Source organism: Anopheles marshallii, chromosome 3, assembly GCF_943734725.1.
Source record: "Anopheles marshallii chromosome 3, idAnoMarsDA_429_01, whole genome shotgun sequence".
In the NCBI taxonomy this organism is placed as follows: domain Eukaryota; kingdom Metazoa; phylum Arthropoda; class Insecta; order Diptera; family Culicidae; genus Anopheles; species Anopheles marshallii.
Window position 1 is genome coordinate 37,251,515 of NC_071327.1, and position 19,548 is coordinate 37,271,062.

General features: G+C 43.3%; 1 protein-coding gene across 1 annotated transcript; it reads right to left on the minus strand.

Moving 5' to 3' along the window:
- Positions 1 to 352: 352 nt before the first annotated feature.
- On the minus strand, positions 353 to 19,085 carry LOC128712188 (protein MON2 homolog). The gene is made up of 8 exons (XM_053807083.1): positions 18,966 to 19,085; positions 3,260 to 6,124; positions 2,762 to 3,187; positions 1,932 to 2,683; positions 1,434 to 1,856; positions 839 to 1,330; positions 688 to 770; positions 353 to 606 (listed from the first exon to the last, which is right to left on the minus strand). The coding sequence occupies exons 1-8, from the start codon at positions 19,083 to 19,085 to the stop codon at positions 353 to 355; spliced, it is 5,415 nt and encodes a 1,804-aa protein (XP_053663058.1).
- Between the last annotated feature and the right edge of the window lie 463 nt (positions 19,086 to 19,548).

A 19,548-nucleotide genomic window follows, 5' to 3' on the forward strand; every position in this document is an offset into this window, starting at 1 on the left:
TGAATAAGTGCATCGATATCACCCTCTACTGCGCTGTGCTTCTTTGAAACATATTACATTCCTTCTTTGCATAAAGTTTACTACGCTCTACAATTCATTCCTCATACGACGGGGGGACAAAAACCGAATGTGTTTCCATTTGTTTGGACAATTTCTTCGTAGTGTATGGCGATCAGATGTCGGATAAAAGTAATTAATTTTCACTGCTAATGTTGTGTCCTCCCATGATCGGTCGGTGTTTGACCGTTTTGCAAAGAAAACTGCAAACCTAGACCTAGACCAGCAACTTCATCAATAAACCCGAATCGTACCACACGAGGAAGAAGAAACTGGACGAGGTGTGGGTCATCAGCTAACAGTGGCTGATACCGTTTGTGTTCACAATCTCATTGTTATTGGTCGTCGTCAGGGCGTTGCTATGTCCTGATCCAGTGTGACCATTTGCATCTGCAGCACCGGTGGACACGCACGAGGGTGGTCGCAGCAAATCACAGTATTGCAGCAACGCCTCACGCAGGGAACGGGATACCTCGGCTGAGCTGGTAGTTGTACAATCGACCAGATAGGGATATAGACTTATCAGTTGCTCCCAGGCGGTTGTACCAACTGGAGTGTGTAATGAAAATGAAAATGTTAGTAAACCTAAACTACAGAAGAAATGAATTACATCTACAAACTGAGACGTACCTTTAGCTGGGGGCGCTTTTTTCATGGATATCACAAGAGTAGCGACGGCTTTTAACACGAACGAAATTTCCGATAAACGATACCTTCAAGCAGCGGGTAAAAGAGTGAGTTATTGTACGGTCGTATAATGGATTAACATGTGTAGCCATACCTCGGTAAGGGAAATTTACCACTCAACCGTTCGTCTTCGTTGAACTTTCTAAGAACTTCCTCAAACCGGTGCAGCAATGCCGTTATTGCTAACTGTCCCGCGATACCTCCCTCGGACGTTTTACTGCCCTGGCCGTCGCATATGGTGGAGTTATTGTTCACCTGATTAGTATCCTTTTCGTCGACTGCACCGGCAGCCACTGTACCGACACGATCTTCCAGCAGCGAAAACTGAAGCAACGTCTCAAAGCACGTCTTTGCAAACTCTTCGCGTAGTTTAAGCTCTGTTTCACACCCGGCAAACGGTGTGCTGCCGGTTGTTGCCGAATGGATAGAACCCTTGTTCAAGATTACCACCGCGTCCAAGATGAACTGTTGCGGAATCTCTTGGCTGTATGGGAGAATTTCATCGCGTATCAGCTCAATCACCTGACAATCGATTGTTTCATCCAAGATAAGTTCATCGAGCCCGCGATCCTCGACGATGCAAATGCTGCAATGTAATCAACGATTGCAAATTATATTTATTTGTACTTATTTATGTAATATATCAATACTATTTACTAAGTATAGCTGCTAAGCAATACTCAGCTTACCTTTTTGTAAACAAAAACTGATCCAATGTATCCGCCAAGTCTTTCCACATAGAGGCGAACTGTTTCGGGTGTTTCCGTGCCACTGGTAACCCGGTATGCAGCACACTGATTAGGCTCGAAATAGCCAACTTCCATGTGCTCGAGGACATGCACTTATATTTCAGCGACAGTGGCAGATGGAGCGCTTTGATAATTTCGTGCAGTATTTGTCCCTCAATCACCGCCACATCGTTGGCTGTCTGTTGGTAAAGCTTTACTGCAACGGTGAGTGCTTTCTCACCGAACGGAATGTAATTCATGCTGACCCATTCGACACCGTTCGCATTGGTTGTGGATGATACGGGGTGAATGAGACCGCCGGTGTTACTGTTTCCAGTGTTTGTGCCCGTGCCACCGCTCCCACTTCTCGACGTTTTTAGAGGTCTACACAAGGACAAGATACACACACACATTAGTTGTTGGCACATTAACCTACTAAGCAGCAGCATATTATCTTACCGTGTTTCAACGCGGTCAAAGCTCGGTGGAGCACAGGCAAATTTACTGAAACTTAACAATTGCTTAAAAATGGCCGATATCATATTTTTTATTCCGCTCCCACCGCCACCACCGTGGATGGCTTCCTTCTGAAGCAACTCCATGCAGTCGAGCACTCCGTCGTGCAAGGGTGTCAACAACGAATCCGATATAGTGGACATAATGTAAGGCGTGGAATCGCTGTGTACTGGAACGGCCACAGCGTTCATCAACACTGCACAGAGTTGCGTCAGATCTTTACTATTGAAACGCGCTCGTATGTGCTGAAACAGTGCAGGAAAGATGTGTACCAGGGCGGTCAAGAAGGCTTGGCTTGGGATATATAGATCTTCAGTGCCACTGCCGTTATTACCACCTACACCGGCACCCTTCTCGGAGAGGTCACCGAGAGATGGAGGTTTAGTACTTTCGGCACCAATATTTAACCAAACACGCCACGCAACGTTCCAAATGTCCGCTTCAGCGGATGCGGATGACGTTCGTACCGCACCAGCTTCATCTCCGGCACCACCACCCGTCGAACCGGATGTCGCTCCACCTGCAGCAGGTACTGCGGGACGGTTATAGAGGATTTCTTGGAACGATTTTAGCGCCGCTAGTGACACTTCGTTGCTTTTACTGAGCGCAGAGTTTTCAATAAATTCCAACAGCAGTGCCCAAGCGCGGGGAAAATCACCCAACATCTGCAGCAGTGCACGCTTTGTGTTGAATACCTGCATTGTAGAGAAGACAAAAAACCGTAAAAATACACACCAATTCTTTTGCAGCTCGTTCTACCGTGTGCAACTTACCCTCGACACACCGGACAGTGTGAGGACCTGAGTTTCGGCCCATTGCTTTTGGGCCGTGTTACGCGAATGATGAATAAGAATGTTTCCACTGGTGTCGACCTTCTCGTTGCTGGCACAGCTGGACAGAGCCCGCACCTTATCCAGCAGCGGAAACAGCACCTGCCACAGGACGGCCTGCCAGGTCGGTGGATTCAGCAGAGCGCCATGTGCCGAAATGGTCGAAAAAAGAGTTTGGCCCGCCGATTTCCTTACGGCTGGACGCGGATCCACGCACAGATCACCCAGCCGGGCGTACAAACACATCCACAAGCGGTCGAAGTGGGGCATGTTTAACGTACCCGGGAAGTCCGGTAGCACCGACATATCGTCGCAAACGGTTTGCGACAGTTTCTCCTGATTTTGATTGAAGTAATCTGAAATATTCCACTGGTGAGTGGGTTAAAAAAGGAAATGGCGATGTATCCAAAGTGCAGCGATGATGCGGGTTCATGTTCTTACCATCAACCCAACGGCGGTCAGTGAAATGTTCAGCTCCTGAGTTTGTGAACCAAACTTTGCCGCTGTGTTGACGCACAACGGGAGACAACGCCACGGCATGACGGGTAGAAAATCTGTAACAACTAACTGCAAACACTGGAAAGCGATACGGATCAACGTTTCACCGTGATGATCGCTGACGGCACCGATAATACCGAGCACTAGCGGCCAACCATGCGATAATGTTTCACCCGCCCCATTCAGAACGAGCAACACACAGTCCAGCTGACGTTGCCGTACGTCACCGTGCGGGACCGACGACAGTTCCGACAGCGGTCCCAGCAGTAACGTTTGCAGCTTAAGATTCTCCTTCAAGGGTCTTTCGTATTTGTACTGCAGGGCGGCCTTAACCAGATACGTAATCGCTTCTACGCCCCACTCTCGCATACGAATGTGCGGATGGTGACAGATTTCCAGCAGGTGGTTTGTTAGTGGGCGCCACAGCACCTCGATACGGGACAGATTGACGAGGCCCGTCTCCAGCAGCTTTGCCACTGCGAAAAGTGACGGCTCGCGGTTATTGTACGCCAGTTCCATCGCTTCGTGCGACAACTTGCACAGTGCGTCAATGAGATGGTGCAGTGCCACGTCGTCCAAATACTGACTGGATTCGAACAACTGACTCAGCATCGTCGACAGAACCGGCAGGTCGGTCATGACTTGGGTGATGGAGTTCGCATCGGTCGGAGGCTTCTGAACGGCCTGCAGACTTCCACCGGTCGAGGGCTTCAGCCCCAGGATCCAAGCTAAATGCTGCAAGGTGGTGAGCACAATGTGCCACGAGCTGCCCAGTATGCTACCGTGACAGTGGGCCAGATGCAGTACCGAGCGCATGCACTGCAGATTTTTAGCGGTCAACAACACCGGTCCCTGGTGGGCACCGACGGGAAGTGAGGACGTTGGGAGCGGCGTACCAACGGCCACCACTGGGTGCCGTTGCTGCTGCTGCTGATCGATGTCCGCGTAGGTACCTCCGTGATAGCCAATGCCCGCCGCCGTCATGTCCTGGCTTCCCAGGCGCATGTGGGATTTGAACGCGTTACCCTGATAGTTCACGTTCAGCACCGACAACGCGTAATGCGGTGGCAGGGAGGCACGGCAAAGCGCCGTAATGAAGGCATCCCGAGGCGTGTGCAGTTCCAGCAGACCGCACAACGCCGCAAAGTTTTGGATTGCCTTCAGCACGCTCTCTGTGGAGGATTCATCCGTCGCGGCATCAATCAGTGGACCCAGCGCCGTCAGTAATCCCAGCCAGCTTGAGTGTATCAGCTGAATGTGCAGTGCCTTGTCCGCTTCGCTGACCCGCTGCAGATAGGGTGCCGGAGTTTCCTCACCAAGCTGGGATGGACCCTGTATCGAGAGCGAAATCGAGCGTACAATGTCGAGCAGGCAGGCGTACGCCACCGATATCCCATACCCATCCGGGATGGGCGGTGGTTCCATCTTGTCCAGCATCTCCAGAAAGGTAGACTTTGATTGCCCGCTCGGAAATGTGACCACGAGCGGGAGGAACACACCGCGAAAAATGAAACCGGGCTGAGGAGAGATTCCCGGCCCTACGGGCATACCGCCCATCAGCTGCGACTGCTGTCCAGAGGTTCCTCCGATACCACTACCACTTCCACCACCTCCACTCCCACCACCACCACTACCTCCTCCGACACCGCTGGTTCCAAGCGACGCGCTGAGCAGTTGCGGATTGATGAACAAACTCTGCACGTATGTCCCGAGCGAATTGATAATGTCCTGGAAGATGTTCGTCGCGTGATCCTTGAGATCGTAACACCGACAGAATGAGATGAGCAGTTCCGGCTGAATGGTCATCTTGTGCAGCACTTCCAGCGCGAGTGATCTCTGCCATGCCGGCTTGTCCGGGTCCAGGAACTTTACGATGAGCGATAGGAAGATTTCACACTCCGTCACCAGCAGACTGTGATACTTTTGGATCAGTATCGAAACCACACGCAACAGCCGCATACTGATGGGGAAGTACGGTTTGTCGTGTGGTGCACCACCGCCCGGTTGTACTCCTGCACCGCCTACACCGGCCTGCGGGGCGATGGTGCGATATTTTATGTTGGGCGAAAAGAGTTTTATCACCAGCGCACAGACGCGCTCTTTCAGCAGAAAGCTAAATTCGGGATTCCTGTAAAACACCGATGTATACTGCGTGAGAACGGACTCGAGCAATTCCAGTCCGAATGTGCGGGTCATCTCCGTCATGCCGAGCAGCCAGTAGGGTTGGTCAGCGTTGACTAGCTGTACCAGATCCTGGAACAGTAAAAATGCATCGGCCGCGCACGGTAGCAAACCTTTCGGTGCGACCCCCGTCGCTAGTTTCAACTCCTCCAGATTCACCTCACGCCGTTCGTCCTGATTAGCGTCCGCTTCCGCTTCCTCGGCGACAACGCGCTCAAACACAAGCGAAACTAGCTGCCGGACGGTCGCACCGGCCGTATTGATCGTGGTCGAGTCTTTCGTGAAGTGTAGCCGAAAGCATAGAACCAGCGTTTTTGCTAGCGTCTCCCCGTGCACGACCGTGTTTGTGGTGAGCAGTAGCGTGACACTCTGCAGTACCTTCACCTCTTCCGTACCGTTCTCCATCAGCATCCAGAGGGTGTCGGTGATGTAGCGCGCACCCTTCTGATCCACCACCTGTTGTGTGATGAGCCGCTGCATCATGCCGAGGCAAAATTTGATTATTTTCAAATCCTTCGACTCGCATCCCTGTACCAGTGGGTAAAGAATCTGGTTGACCACATAGTAGACAGGTGTTTGTGGATTTGCACCTGCCGATTTCAATTTCAGGATCGCTTCCTCGCAGGACTGGTATGAAAAGCGTCGCACGGCAACATGGAAAGAAATGGATAGAGAAAAGGGAAAATCAGAAAAAGAGACTAAACAGAGTCAAACAAAATTTCGTCACATTGACGGTGCAAACCTAAAGAAATGGGGTGAAACCCCGTCAAGAAAAATCCGGAAAACAAGTGACAAAAATCACACACCATCAGTGTCGGATGGTGGTTGCAACAATAGCAAAAGATTAGCACTAGCACCACCAGGCCGCTTAATTAGCATAGAACATGAATTTCCTGTCTGCGTAAAACCGCACGATGAACGGATGAGAGTCTGTCACAGCACAAAACGGAATATGGGTAAAGGTAAAGTACCGAGCAGACTGAATTGTTGGATAACTAAGCTGCACACAGATCGGTACCATAATGTGGCATCGGTGGGGATGTTTTTTTTTTCTTCGCCGCACTATAGACAGTTTAGCAACACCGGCACCGGCATAGAAACCCTACCGTTAACAGAAACAAAAGTACAATCCGATGACAAACGATGAGGAGATGGGATTGTGTTTCGCTGCTGATGCGTCTCTATGCGCTGGTTCGCTGCATTTACAGAGATTTCGACTCAGTGCCTCGGTTCTCTGCTTGGAGGGTGCAAAAATCTTTCCATCCTGTTCCGCACGATGCACGATGGTTGGAATTTTGTGAAGGTACAGTTATAACAACTGTATCTTTATTGTTGTTTTTCAGTGTTTCATACGTAACAAAGGTAGTCAATTAAAACGCATTCAACTGCTCGACCGTTAGTCGAGCAATGTGTAGAATGGCTGTAGAATACAATGGTTGAGCAGAACATGATGTAGTAGAACAATAGTGCAAAGCATAGTTCAGTTACAATAGTGGTTTGTAGGGAGCTAAACGGAATAAGCGAACAGGTGATATGGGTTTAGAATTATTTCCTTTTTGAATTGTTATATCTGTTTACACGTAGATCCTTCGTAATATTTTTGTTTGTTTGTTATTAAATTCATGTACGTTGGATAATGTTCAATTAATCACCTACTTATTACTATTTCATTATTTCACTTAACATAATATACAAATTATTTTTCCACTTTCAAGATGAAGTCATTTAACTGACTGTAGAACCTTTTTCGGTCATGAAAGTCTTTGCTTTTAGCCGATTGCGTGGTGATTGCTGGACCAGAATCGATATAGACGAGTTTTGACCAATTTTTTGTTAGGTCTGTTCAGTGTGTTATAAAGCGTTACTACGATAGGCTTCTTATATGAAAGTTGAATAAAAGATTTAAGATAAATACAAATGATATACTAACGAATGCATTAAAAAAAGATAGTTTACATAGCGAGGTACTTCAAGTCACTCAAATATAGATGATATATTATCTCAAATATTCTATTCCATCTTGATCAAGACCAGAGTGGCAAACAGAAGTCCAGAGCTGGCCCTCAGACGTCATCGTAAAGTATGGCAGGAGCGGTCGATGAAAATCGAAGGGAAAGTGATCTTCAAGTTTCCCCTTGTAGATTGAAGCTATCTACCAAACATTGAAGAAGTACCATTTTAAGATGAATTTTACTATGTGAAAGGGTTTGTTGAAACCTGGTCAGAAAACAATCTCCCAGAAGAAACGACTGCAGGATCTGGTAAAAAAAAACTTTTCGAGTGATTCAAGATAACGTCCCAGGAAAGATAGCCAATCCTCCCAAATGGCACTTAGAAGCGGTTTACATATTTTTAAATTATAAACAGAGAAACAAATTCAATAGCTTCCAAGCCAGCATGGACACACAGTTGATCACCAAGGCCGATAAAAAAACCTTAACAAATACTAACTTATTACCTTCAATATTTTTTTTTGTCAACGTTATTTAGCTATCATTAGCGTATTAAACAAATTCCTTTAAAAAAAATCAGAATTAACAATACACAGAGAAGTAATACGGTTGTACTGTCTTTACAAGGCAATAAATAACGTTTCATTTTAAAATCACCAAACGAAACTAAGGTCGGTTGTCTAAACTTAAAACGAGTGCGATATTGTTCCCTAATGGAATGCAAACATTAATTATTTTGATCCGAGGATTAGCATCTACATCTAAACTTTGCATTAAAATGAGCTGGAGGCCATACAATCCTTAAGTTTCCTAGAATAGACGGAGCGTCAATTGAGCCACAAAGAAGCTTATGTAAGCTTACGTTGCGTTAATTCGATCCTGTCCTATCAATTTTGTATTCCTGTGAAGCAATCTACAAGATTTTTGCATATTCTATACTAGGACTGGCGATTGTGCAATACAGAGCTTTAATACTTGACAGATCTTTAGAGTCTTTTGTGACACGTAACATAACACGTTCACGGTTTGAAGAAATATTCTGAAGTCTAAAAGAGCACCGAGATCACGAATTAAAGTTGTATATATTGTTGTACGTATAGTTCCCCTGGTGGTGTATTGGTTGCGGCGCCGCTCTTTACACGACAGGACCGGACCAATATCCTATCCGGACCAATCTCCCGTACGCAGGACTGTCTATCCAGCCAAGGGGTAAATAAAGTCAACGAAAACCAGAAATGGCAGGCATAGACCTCTTGAGATTGTTGTACCCGGCAATAAAACATATATAAACTAAACTATAAAACTCATCCATTGTCAAAGTCATTTAGTATTGCAAAATTACACGGAAGTATGCCAGTCCAGTTCCAGACCAGAACAGATGCAGATGACAAATGATATTTTTATGGCAATTTCTAACGCCCAAAACAGAAACCAAAAATAGTAGTTCCACTGTGAGGATGTAGGAAACATTATGCAAAACGAGTGACAAATTCGAAATGATGCAATCGATTCTGCTGTTGTTTGCTCAATCCGGAAGGGTGGTATGGCAATTACTCACTGACGATGTGCCTAGGATGACAAAAGAATTCCAGGTGTAGGCGACACTAAAACAGATCCTTTCATTTCCTTGTTGGGGAAGACCCGAGAGAACTACTTTTATTGAAATGTATGCCCTCCCTTCCCTTCACAGTTGGTTTGTTTCAAATGATACGGAAAGTATCGTGGAGACATTTACTGCAAACTGCAGGATACAATTGACTAATAAATCATTTATTTACTACCTTCAGGCTTATGCGTCCAACTGCAGAGATATTTGTGGGTGGTTCTAACAATCCAATTTGCTGTACATACTATGAGAAACTTTAACAGACTAGCTTTCCGTATCACATTTGCTGAAAGATCACGTTTACCCTGCGAAACTTTTGAAATGAGAACAAATTATTAACAAAGCATCACGAAGAATGGTAAAACCTTTCCTGGTTCCCATATAAAGCCCACATCAACTTTATCCCTTACGGATAAGTTTTTTACGATTTTCTTACCCCAAGGAAACGGTTATCCCCTGGTGGGGATTTACATCAATCCTTAGGGTTGGAAGGATTATTTGGAGCGAAAGAAATCCAGCCCCGGGGCCAGCTCTATGTGATTAATTCACCTTCCGCTTAATGCATGATCACGTATCAGCATCTCGGTTGGGTTGGCGTGACTCAAGAGAAGGCAGGCATCGTGCTGTCGCCAATTTCATATCAGTAATCTTAAGCACAACTCATTAGACTCCTTTTCCGGATCGTTTCCCTCCGAATGACGGGTGGTGCAGATGGCAGCACTTAATTGCTTCACCCGTCACCATCACACCACAAAGGCTCACCACGTCCCACGTCCCACCGCTCCGGAGCATCCATCCGAAAGACGTATACAAATGCCACACGTTTTCCGGTCGAAATTATCAAAACAAAGCATCGCAAATTTTATTTCTTGCTGCAAGACCATTCAAACACACACGCCCATATAAACAGGGCGGAAGAACTCTTTCGGTCGTATTCTACCATGTAGCACGCTGAACGCGTATGTAGCTACGGCGCATGTAATCGATTGTCTCGGAACATAAGGACCTTTATTGTCAGAATCCACACACACACACCACATGCTCAACCGGCAAAGGGCGGAAACGATATGCGTGATGATTATGATTTTTCCCTCAAACCATTATCGTGCACCTGTGAATCGGTGATAAACAATGTGGTGTATCAGGACTTAATGTCGAAGCAACGGTGCTGCAACAATCGTACGAGTCGCGTTTGACGTGCACCCTAATTTATTGCTTCCAGGTTGATGGCAACACAGGCATAATGGCTCGCTGGTAGCATAGCATCGCGAACAATGTCCGTACACCATTTCAACATCTCGTTGCATTACCTGCTGTAATCTACGTCGTTAAAAGCACAAATTTCCACCCGGAACGCTAGCTGTACCATACTAAGCTACCAGCCATGTTGCGGGAACTTGCTGTAATTAAAAATACCCCATGAGAAATTCTGTCCGATGGAAGACCACAAGCTTTACCACTCTTTAATGTAACGCGCGCACAATACAAGAATGCCCATAAAGAACAAATGTATCAATCCATTGCGTTAGAATGTAATAAAACATAATGAAACATTCTACATCTACGTTCAAAAAACACACATTACATCCTTGAGGTTTGCGATTTACTTATGCTGGAAGTTAATATTTCCTATAACACTTACGAATATAGTATTCAAAATAATTGACCAAAGATTTGAACTTTTATTTTAAAGTTCGCTACACAAACGTATTTTCGGCCTGTTTCTGCCTGTGATTATTTAGACAAAACTTTGTTTAATTTCTAAGGTAATTGCTATTAGGTATAGGCTATTGTTTTGGAAATAAATTTGAAAATAAAAACACTTTAATCCTTTCGGCAAAAGGGTTTCTTACGTGGAAAAATGTGTCGATGCTGTGTGTTGTGTGGTCTGATATCATAATCGTTTCGTAATAATAAAGGGCCATCATGATCCACGATACACCAGCAAGGCACGTTCCAACCCACCCCTACGCTGTGGTACATCCTAAAGGATAACGGCTCTGCTACCGGTAACAGCACACACATTTTGTGCGGTTTGCTAAAGCAGCTTATAACGAACATCCGTACGTTGGGCCAGTGTATTCCCACCGATGGGAATCAACAGGGGGTGGTTAGTGATGGGTAACACCAGGAATTAGCTCAAACATGGGTGCTATCTAATTAAACGCTCACACCTCTGCGGGACCGCATGCTATTACTAAATAAGCAGTACAAAGCCAAAGTAGTGGCTGTAAAATGGATGGGTAGATGCTGCTCGAAGCACTACATCTCAACTGACTGTACTGTTATGTGGATTCAGCCGGTCGATTCAATGGAAAACTAATGAATAGATTTTCCTCCAGTAGGGAAATTTCTCGACTGGGCGCATACACCGATATTACAGCGGATGTAAAATCCCATCACGGTCGCAATGAAGTATCGGAACATTTGGAAAATACGCCATCTATTGAAGACGAATCAACAGAAACCGGATAAAAGCCCTCGGTTGGTACAAAATGTAGATTGGCGATAGGTGGGAATTATCGGTGGATGTAACGTTGACCGCATATGTGCGGTTTTTGGGCAATTGGGGACAATTAACAAATCAACACGATCCAACTATCGGGCACGGGAACTCGGAAGTAATTCAATCGGTATTATTTTCTGTGGGAGAGTATGATAGAAAAGACGACAGGTGAAAAACAGGATTAAATATGTAAACGCGGAGAGTGAATTATTAGCTCCATGATCCTGGTGGTTAACGATTAATAATAATCGTACAATGAAGGTTAATTAAAGTTTAAAGCCGATTTAAACCCAACTTTCTATGAAAACAAAACACCAAATATGAAATTCTATCGTTAAAATTCCGTGTAATTTTAATTAGGATTTGGAATGGGAACATCATTGGTTTACGGCTCTCCTACGAAGCGGATGCTCACCAAAGGATTGAGAAGGCGGCGGAAGATCTCTAGTTGAAGATTAATGAGGCTCGATGGCACTACCAGCGGCTCTGCTAACAAAACCTAACTTACGCAGGGGTGACATACAAATAGGTGAGCTGACTTTCAAAGACGTCTAAAATTTCACCTATTTTGGACTAAAAATCAGTCAACATTGATATTGAGATACGCGCCAGTGTGCTGGCAAGTCATTCTACAGTCTAAGGAAACTTCCCTACTCAAAACATCTGTCGCGACGAACGAAGCAGGGACTATATAGAGCCTATATAGTTCCAGTACTCACATACGCCTCTAAGACATGGATTTTATTCAAAACTGACGAAACCTCTTAGTAGTTCGAGAGGAAGATGCTCAGAAGGATCTTTGGCCTCATATGTGCGGAAGGACAATGAAGGAACCGCTACAATGACGAGCTCTATGAGGCTCCAGTAGGCTGGTAACGTCATGAGAATGACACCGGACGACCCAGTCTGTAAAGTCTTTTTAGGTCGTCCACAAGGACAGAGGAGGCGAGGTAGACCCAAATTGAGCTGGAGAGATTGATCATGGATGCGTCCGCCAGAAAGGCCGTAATAATGAATCGACAGACGACGTCTCTCGACTGTGAGCAGTTTAGCGGTTATGGTGAGGTAAGTACAAGAAAAGAAAATGATTTATTTGATATTCAATATTGTGTACGTTATTCTTAATTAAAAAAAAAAACTCTTCCTAAATACTCCCTTTCTACAATAAACACAACTGAACAACATAAGCTTTTATAGAGCGCTAGCTGGACATAAATAAATAAATAAATACTTCTTGTTAAACTAATTCATCTGACGGTACCTATTCAAAAGCAGCTACCCCATTCAGGTATCCATAGTTGGGCTTTAATGTCCACAACTTCTTCCAGTACAACTGATGACTCCCAGTTTCTGTATAGACCTCGTTTCATTGAACCCTTCCGGATTATGTTTGACACTCCCGAAAACGATTCAAATCGCATTCTTTTTAATTTACTACTAGCGAGCGACAATGTTTGTTGTATTTGACATGACCAGTTTCCAGCACACGGGGACACATTTTTGTAATGAATGAAATATTTAATGGACAAGAACGTGCTAATGAGCCATTTCTTCGCCTGTATGCTCCGTACTTCATACGCAAATTTTAATTAACATTTGCATGATTTAACAACGTCTAATAAGAGAGTATTATGCGGAAGGGAAAAAAAAACTTTAATTAACAGATTAATAGATATGGGTCGGGCAGCTTACACATGCATTTCATATATCATGCATAACCTTCGCAAATGGTATTCTGCCAGGCTAATCATAAAAAGCTAAACCATGTAAATCAGCTCAGCCACAAAATCCTTTTCGGATAAAATGAACCTCAAGACCGGGTGGAGTAAGAATAAAACCTCAAAATCAACACTTCTAACCAACAAACGACTGACAAACAGGACGAAATAAAACCATGGAAGATTGTTGCTAGGCCGACTGAGAAAGTGTTTGCCATTTTTCTCCACCCACAGTGCTATACCATTTCAATCTGGATGTTGGCGAAGTTAGAAAGGCGATGCCGGTTTAGTGGCAAACATTTCGTGACAAATCCTGAGCAGCTGTGGAGCAGACGAAATGGTCTGTGGCAACAGTTTCTTCTCACTCAAGAGGGGATAGATGAAGCGTCTGTATGATATATATATATATAAAAGTATGTCCTTTTCACCGAAAGAATGGTCACCTCTGAACCATCCCCAAAACATGATCTTCAAGCAGTCCACACCACATCCAGTAAGCCGGATGTCAAAGCACACAGGACAGCTTTCTTCCTAGAGACTGTGCATTGTTTCCTCTCAAAATAAAAAGCAGGTCTATCGGGCAAAGGAACATGGGAAGGATTTTCGGCTTTTGCTGCCCTTTGGATAAAAGACTACCGCAAAGTATAGGGCAAGAGATGGGCGAGAAAGATTTGCCGCAAACGAAATAATAATACTGGCAGTGAAGCATCAGATCTGATTAAATAAAAGCCAAGACGGTTCGTTTGGCTTGACGTTTGTGGTTTCCCATCGATGTCCGATGCTGGCGAGACGCATAAAATCTATTTATACTGCGGTTTATAAACATTTTCTGTCACCCGTGCAGCTCAATACACGTTGAGCAGACGATTCAGTAGAATGGTTTTATGTTTCGTTAAAGCTTTCAAGAATTAAAGGATACTTATTTCCGTGGGACGGGCTCGGTGTTGTGTAATGCCCAACGAAATAAACGACTATACGTGAAGTTTCGCCATCCAATGTGCTCCTCGAATGTACAGTGACTAACAATTGTATGCGAAATGTATTACTTAAAATTAAAGATTGTGATGAATAATTTTAAAAGGAGAGCGAACAATTTGTTTTTAGACGCCATGTTTTGTACAAATTAGTAAAATTTCTTATCGATATCGTTAAAACAAATCAATATTGGACATAAGGTTTTTCCTTGAAAAATACAATACTTACATAAAAGCTAAACATCTCAAGTCGGATTAGCGTAAGAACGACAAAAAAATCATACGTAGGATAAAACTGTATCACAGGTAATTCTGACCTAATGGCTAAGCAGAGCGTAATATCTAAACTGGATGTTTTTATTCGTGTACTGTTTAAATATTTTTAATTATTTAATCATTATTTAATGAATGTTAATTATAAAATTAAACCCACCCAAGACCAAATGCCCTTTCACTGTTCGGAGAAGGAAATGTCTCTAAACTACTGCGAATAGTTAAACAGATTAAAGCCATATGGCCTAGTCGTTATTTATGATTAAAAATGTAAAACTAAGATATAAAACTAAATGATTAACAATAATAAAATAATTATTAGGCTTACATAAGCTTCGATTTACAGGTTAAAATTGAGGATAATTATAAATTTCTATTGAAAGTTTAAGAAGTTCAAAACAAAATGTTACTCTCAAATGGCATGAAAATTGAAGGAAAAATTAAAAAAAAAATTACAAACTGTTACTAATCTTCAAATTTGAAACAAAAACACATTTTATAGCATGGGAAAAAAAAAACATTTTTAAATGCAACTTAAAACCAATGTAACTTGTATTAACCAATGCATGTATTTTCAGCCTAATCCTAGTTTAGTTTTACTAATCAGATATTTTCTTCAAACCAATCTGTTTTTTTTTTATTCAACAAGAACGGCCAAGCCGTATTGCTTATAACTAAAGGTAGCTTAATCTAATAAAAAATAATTCACATTCGTTTGAAAACATTTCCTTCTCCAAACAGTGAAAGATCACCTAATCCCGGGTGTCCTCGGCCAGAAACAAATGTGTCATTTTTCAACAGATTCTAGCCCTATCTTTTGTTTATATGAAAGTGTGTTGGATTTAACATATTACATACAACACGTATTTCTTTAATAAAAATAATCAGCAATACTGGTTTATAATGCTTAAGGATAAGGGACTAAGGAAGGACTAAAATGGAATTAATTTTTTATATTCTTCTTGATGTAAAGAGCTAGTAGGTCATGTCTGCCATTTCTGGCTTACTAGACTTGTTTTATCACGTAGCTGCAGAATCAGTACTGCGTACGGAGGTTTGCTCCTGATTGGATTTTGGACCGGTCCTATCGTGTGAAAACCGGCGTCACTACCAATACTCCACTGGGCCGCCCCAACAATAAAACTATTTAAATAAATAAATTAGGATTTATTTGAGGTGATTCTTTCATTTTGAATCTCACTGTACAGTTTAGAATGGCGGAAGGTTTCCTCCTTGACACGGAAGTTTCCCACAATAAAAAGAAAACCCGAACAAACCAACTTTACTCGACCACACTACAAATGTGCATCCAAAGCTAATGGGAAAGCTTTCTTGTGCATCTCGGAATGGGAGTTTAAACTTTCAATGGCTCTATTCAGTAACGCCACTTAGAGGAGAATTTTTGGTATGTTGTTTTCGTCTTCTTTTTTTATTTTTGTAATAGCAATAGTTAAAGCGTGTCTCTTTTCATTCAAACTGCAACACGCCACCATTTAAGCAAATTTCATTGATAACAAGGCAAGGCAAAATGGGAAAGTTTTCTGCACGGCGACGACCAGTTTTCGGGTGCATGGCACAATTTTCAACAATGTTTGAATAATTAATTGTAATCAAATTGTATCAAATGCTGGTCGGTAGCCAACGGTGGCTCGTCGCTTTTGAGCAGAGTTCCATATTATTAGCCAGAAATGTTCAACCTCTTTCAAAGTTTACATACAGAGCACTCCGCAAGCTACTTCTGGACCATTCCGATCAATTAATTGCTGATTTTATGTGTCGTTGAAGAGTTCTACATTGAGTCGTGCTGGAATTTTACACTAACGAGAAGCTCGTTTCCCGAGTTCCAACATTGAAAGAGAGGCCCACTTTTGAGAGGCAGAGTTTAGAGTGGCCTTAAGAAGTGCGCCATCGTTTTTGGAGATGGAAAGCACGCCTACCAATTTAAAATTTTTGATTCATCATTCACGTCCCTGAAATCCTTTTACTGTTGGGAGCATTTTTCAACAACCAATTTGTGATGCCTCTGGAAACTCAGAGGACTACCCACGGCATTAGGCCGGCTAGAAAACATTCCATGATGCTGAACTGCTGCTATGTCGAATAAATATTGAATTAGATTACCTTGTGCAGTAGTAGTGGGCACTACTTGAAGGACTTTGGACTTCAGGCCGACTAGGATTTAATCCGTTCGCTACAATACCTCGCCCGGTAAGTACCGGTTTTGGGTCGTTCTGTAACAGTAACCAGTTCAATGGAGGAAACGACTGCGCATTTCCCATTATCTGCAGTAAATAGCAACCGACAACTACGCCCGTTCGAAGGTGGACTAATTTGCTAAACTGTTAAAAAAGGAAGTCTTCGGTCGGCAGTATGCTCGCTGGGAAGGTGACAGTCAGGTGCAAAGGGAAAAGCTGGAAAAGGATGCTCGTTTTTGGGGTAAATCTAATTTATAATGCTCAACAATGTACCTATTATTTTGAAATCCCTTGTTGCGCGTTTCATCTCTTTCTCGGCTCCGTTTTATGGGCTTGGCCAGCATACATCCGGAATAGAAAGCGAGATATTGCTGACCAGCAGAATACACACCCTCGCAGGAAAAGGGACATTGCAGAGAGGAAAACACCACCACCACCACAAAATGGGCGCAATGGTAAATATTTTAACAGAAGTAATCATTTTAATTAGCCAGCACACGCCATTTACCATGGATGAACTGTAACGGAAAAAACGGATAAACTCCGCGGTCACTTCATTTGTAATCCTGTACATATCCCTTCGCTTTTACCGCACCCGGCTGGCTTTGTATTGTTCTGCAGTGTGTTGTTAAATAATTCGTTGAAGGTTTCCATTTTGCCACAAATGGTCCAGCATTCGTTAGGGAGCATGGTGAACGTTTAGTTAAAACCATTGGTAGTGAAATAATCCGTGAACAATCACCACAGCAACTTTGTTGAAGAAAAATAAGAGCTTCAAGTAACACCAACAGATCGCTCCTATCGATGGCAATCGCCATCATCAATAAATGAACTGTGGACGTCATCATCATCGTTAGTATCTTCGTTGCCATGGCAATAAAGAGAAAAAGAGTTAGAAAAAGACACAGCGATATCGCCCATCGAGGTGAAAGTAAATTTGCACAAATGATTGTAGATGTCAGTGCATCAAATGGCGTTAGGACAGTGGCATAAAGAGACAGTCCCCAAGCGAACTGCTATAGTTCTGCTGCTGGGCGCAGCGTGATAATTGAAAGTTATAAAGCGGAAATTTTGACGGAAAACATTAAAAGAATAGAACAAGTTTACTGCGTTTACTATTTTCACTGTTACGCTTGACTTTTGTGCTTCATAACCGCCGATCTCCTGGCAGAGTACACCAGGATTAAGGTGACCTTTCAATGTTTGGAGAAGGAAATGTCTTCAAGCGAATGTGACTTGTATCTTAGATTAAGTTACCTTTAGTTATAAGCAATACGGCCTGGCCCTATTTGCGTGTAAAAAGTACCGCCTATCTCCGGGGTTAATTGTACTTTTCTAGAAATTACTTAAGTTCGAATAATATGTTTTCAATCTAATAGCATACCACACTCCAAAGAGCCGTGCTTTGCCATTGTAATTAAGTATCAACGTTTTGGGTTTTCTATCAAACGATAAATCTACCCTCTATGCAAGGATTAAAAAATAAAATGATAAACACGATTTGTTATAGAACCAAATGTGGCATAATTCTACTAAATTCTCTTGGGGTCTGAGAAGTAAAAACGCCTAAAGGTATGTAATCACTTAGCATGCAATGTTGTTGTATTATCTCATCGCTCGCGCATCAAATCTCAATCAAATCTGGACCGGTAGTAAGGGCGGAGTTTCCGGTTACTACATCATAAAGATAAGATCTAGACAAGCCGCAAGTCCTTTAGTTTTAGAACAGATTCAAGATATTACATAATTTTAGCTCCATACAGTAAAAACAATTGTTAACATTGTTAAACATGCCTCCACACTCATAATCGTTGATCCGGATAAATTGACGGCAAAGAAAAGAAAAAGCCACCAGCAACCCACACAAACCGAGGCCGGCGGTACGCGCGCTATCATTTTATCAGTTTACTCAAGTGTCGAGTTTCGATGATTAATAATAGCTAGGGAAAAAATAACCGTCGATTTCGGACGCAATCGCCAGGCGGCGCATGGAGGAAGCTGATAAATGGTGTGTGTAGACATTCGACTGACTATAAAACATGCCTATACCATTTCTCACATTTCCGCCACCGATGAGATTGCCTTGATGGAAAGGATATTGCTTTTTGTGGCACGTCTTCTTTTATTGTCGTGGTTTATTTGTTGGCCAGCGTTTACGTGAGGGGAGGTAATGTGTAATATGCATACTTGAAAGCCATATCTTCTTATAGACACACAACAACAAAAAAGCCTACGCGTACCTACCTCTTTGATCTGTGGAAACTTTTTCTTCGTCTCGAGCGATAGATTACGAAAATCGTTCTGCAGCACTTCGAGAAACTTTTGTGCCGCCTCGGTATCCGTGGTACCACTGACGAACGACATTCTGATGCGTGTGAATTGGGTGCCGCGTCCACCAACCAATCGCCTCTGCTACCACCTTATAGCCGTGGCGAAACGTCGTCGAAAAACGAGTGTATAGCCCCGGGTGTAACTTCGGTTGAAGATATTGGTTGCGTTCCAATATTGCACTTTTCCTTGCACTATTGACTTACCACCTTACGTAAGGATGATTTTCCAACACTTTTGCTTTACTATCCGCCAATATTCGCTCGCTCTATCTCTCTCTCTACTTACTACTCGTTGGGGGGCAGCACTTTGGGGGGATTATTATTGCGACGATTATTATTATCCAACCATGGTACAGTGTAGGTTAACCTTCATCACATGGCAGCATCTTCAGCTACGTATTCACACACTAGTCATACAAACACACACACTCTCGAAACCACATAGTGTTTCATTCATAAATTCTTCAACAGGCCACGTAGAACTACAGCGAAAAATC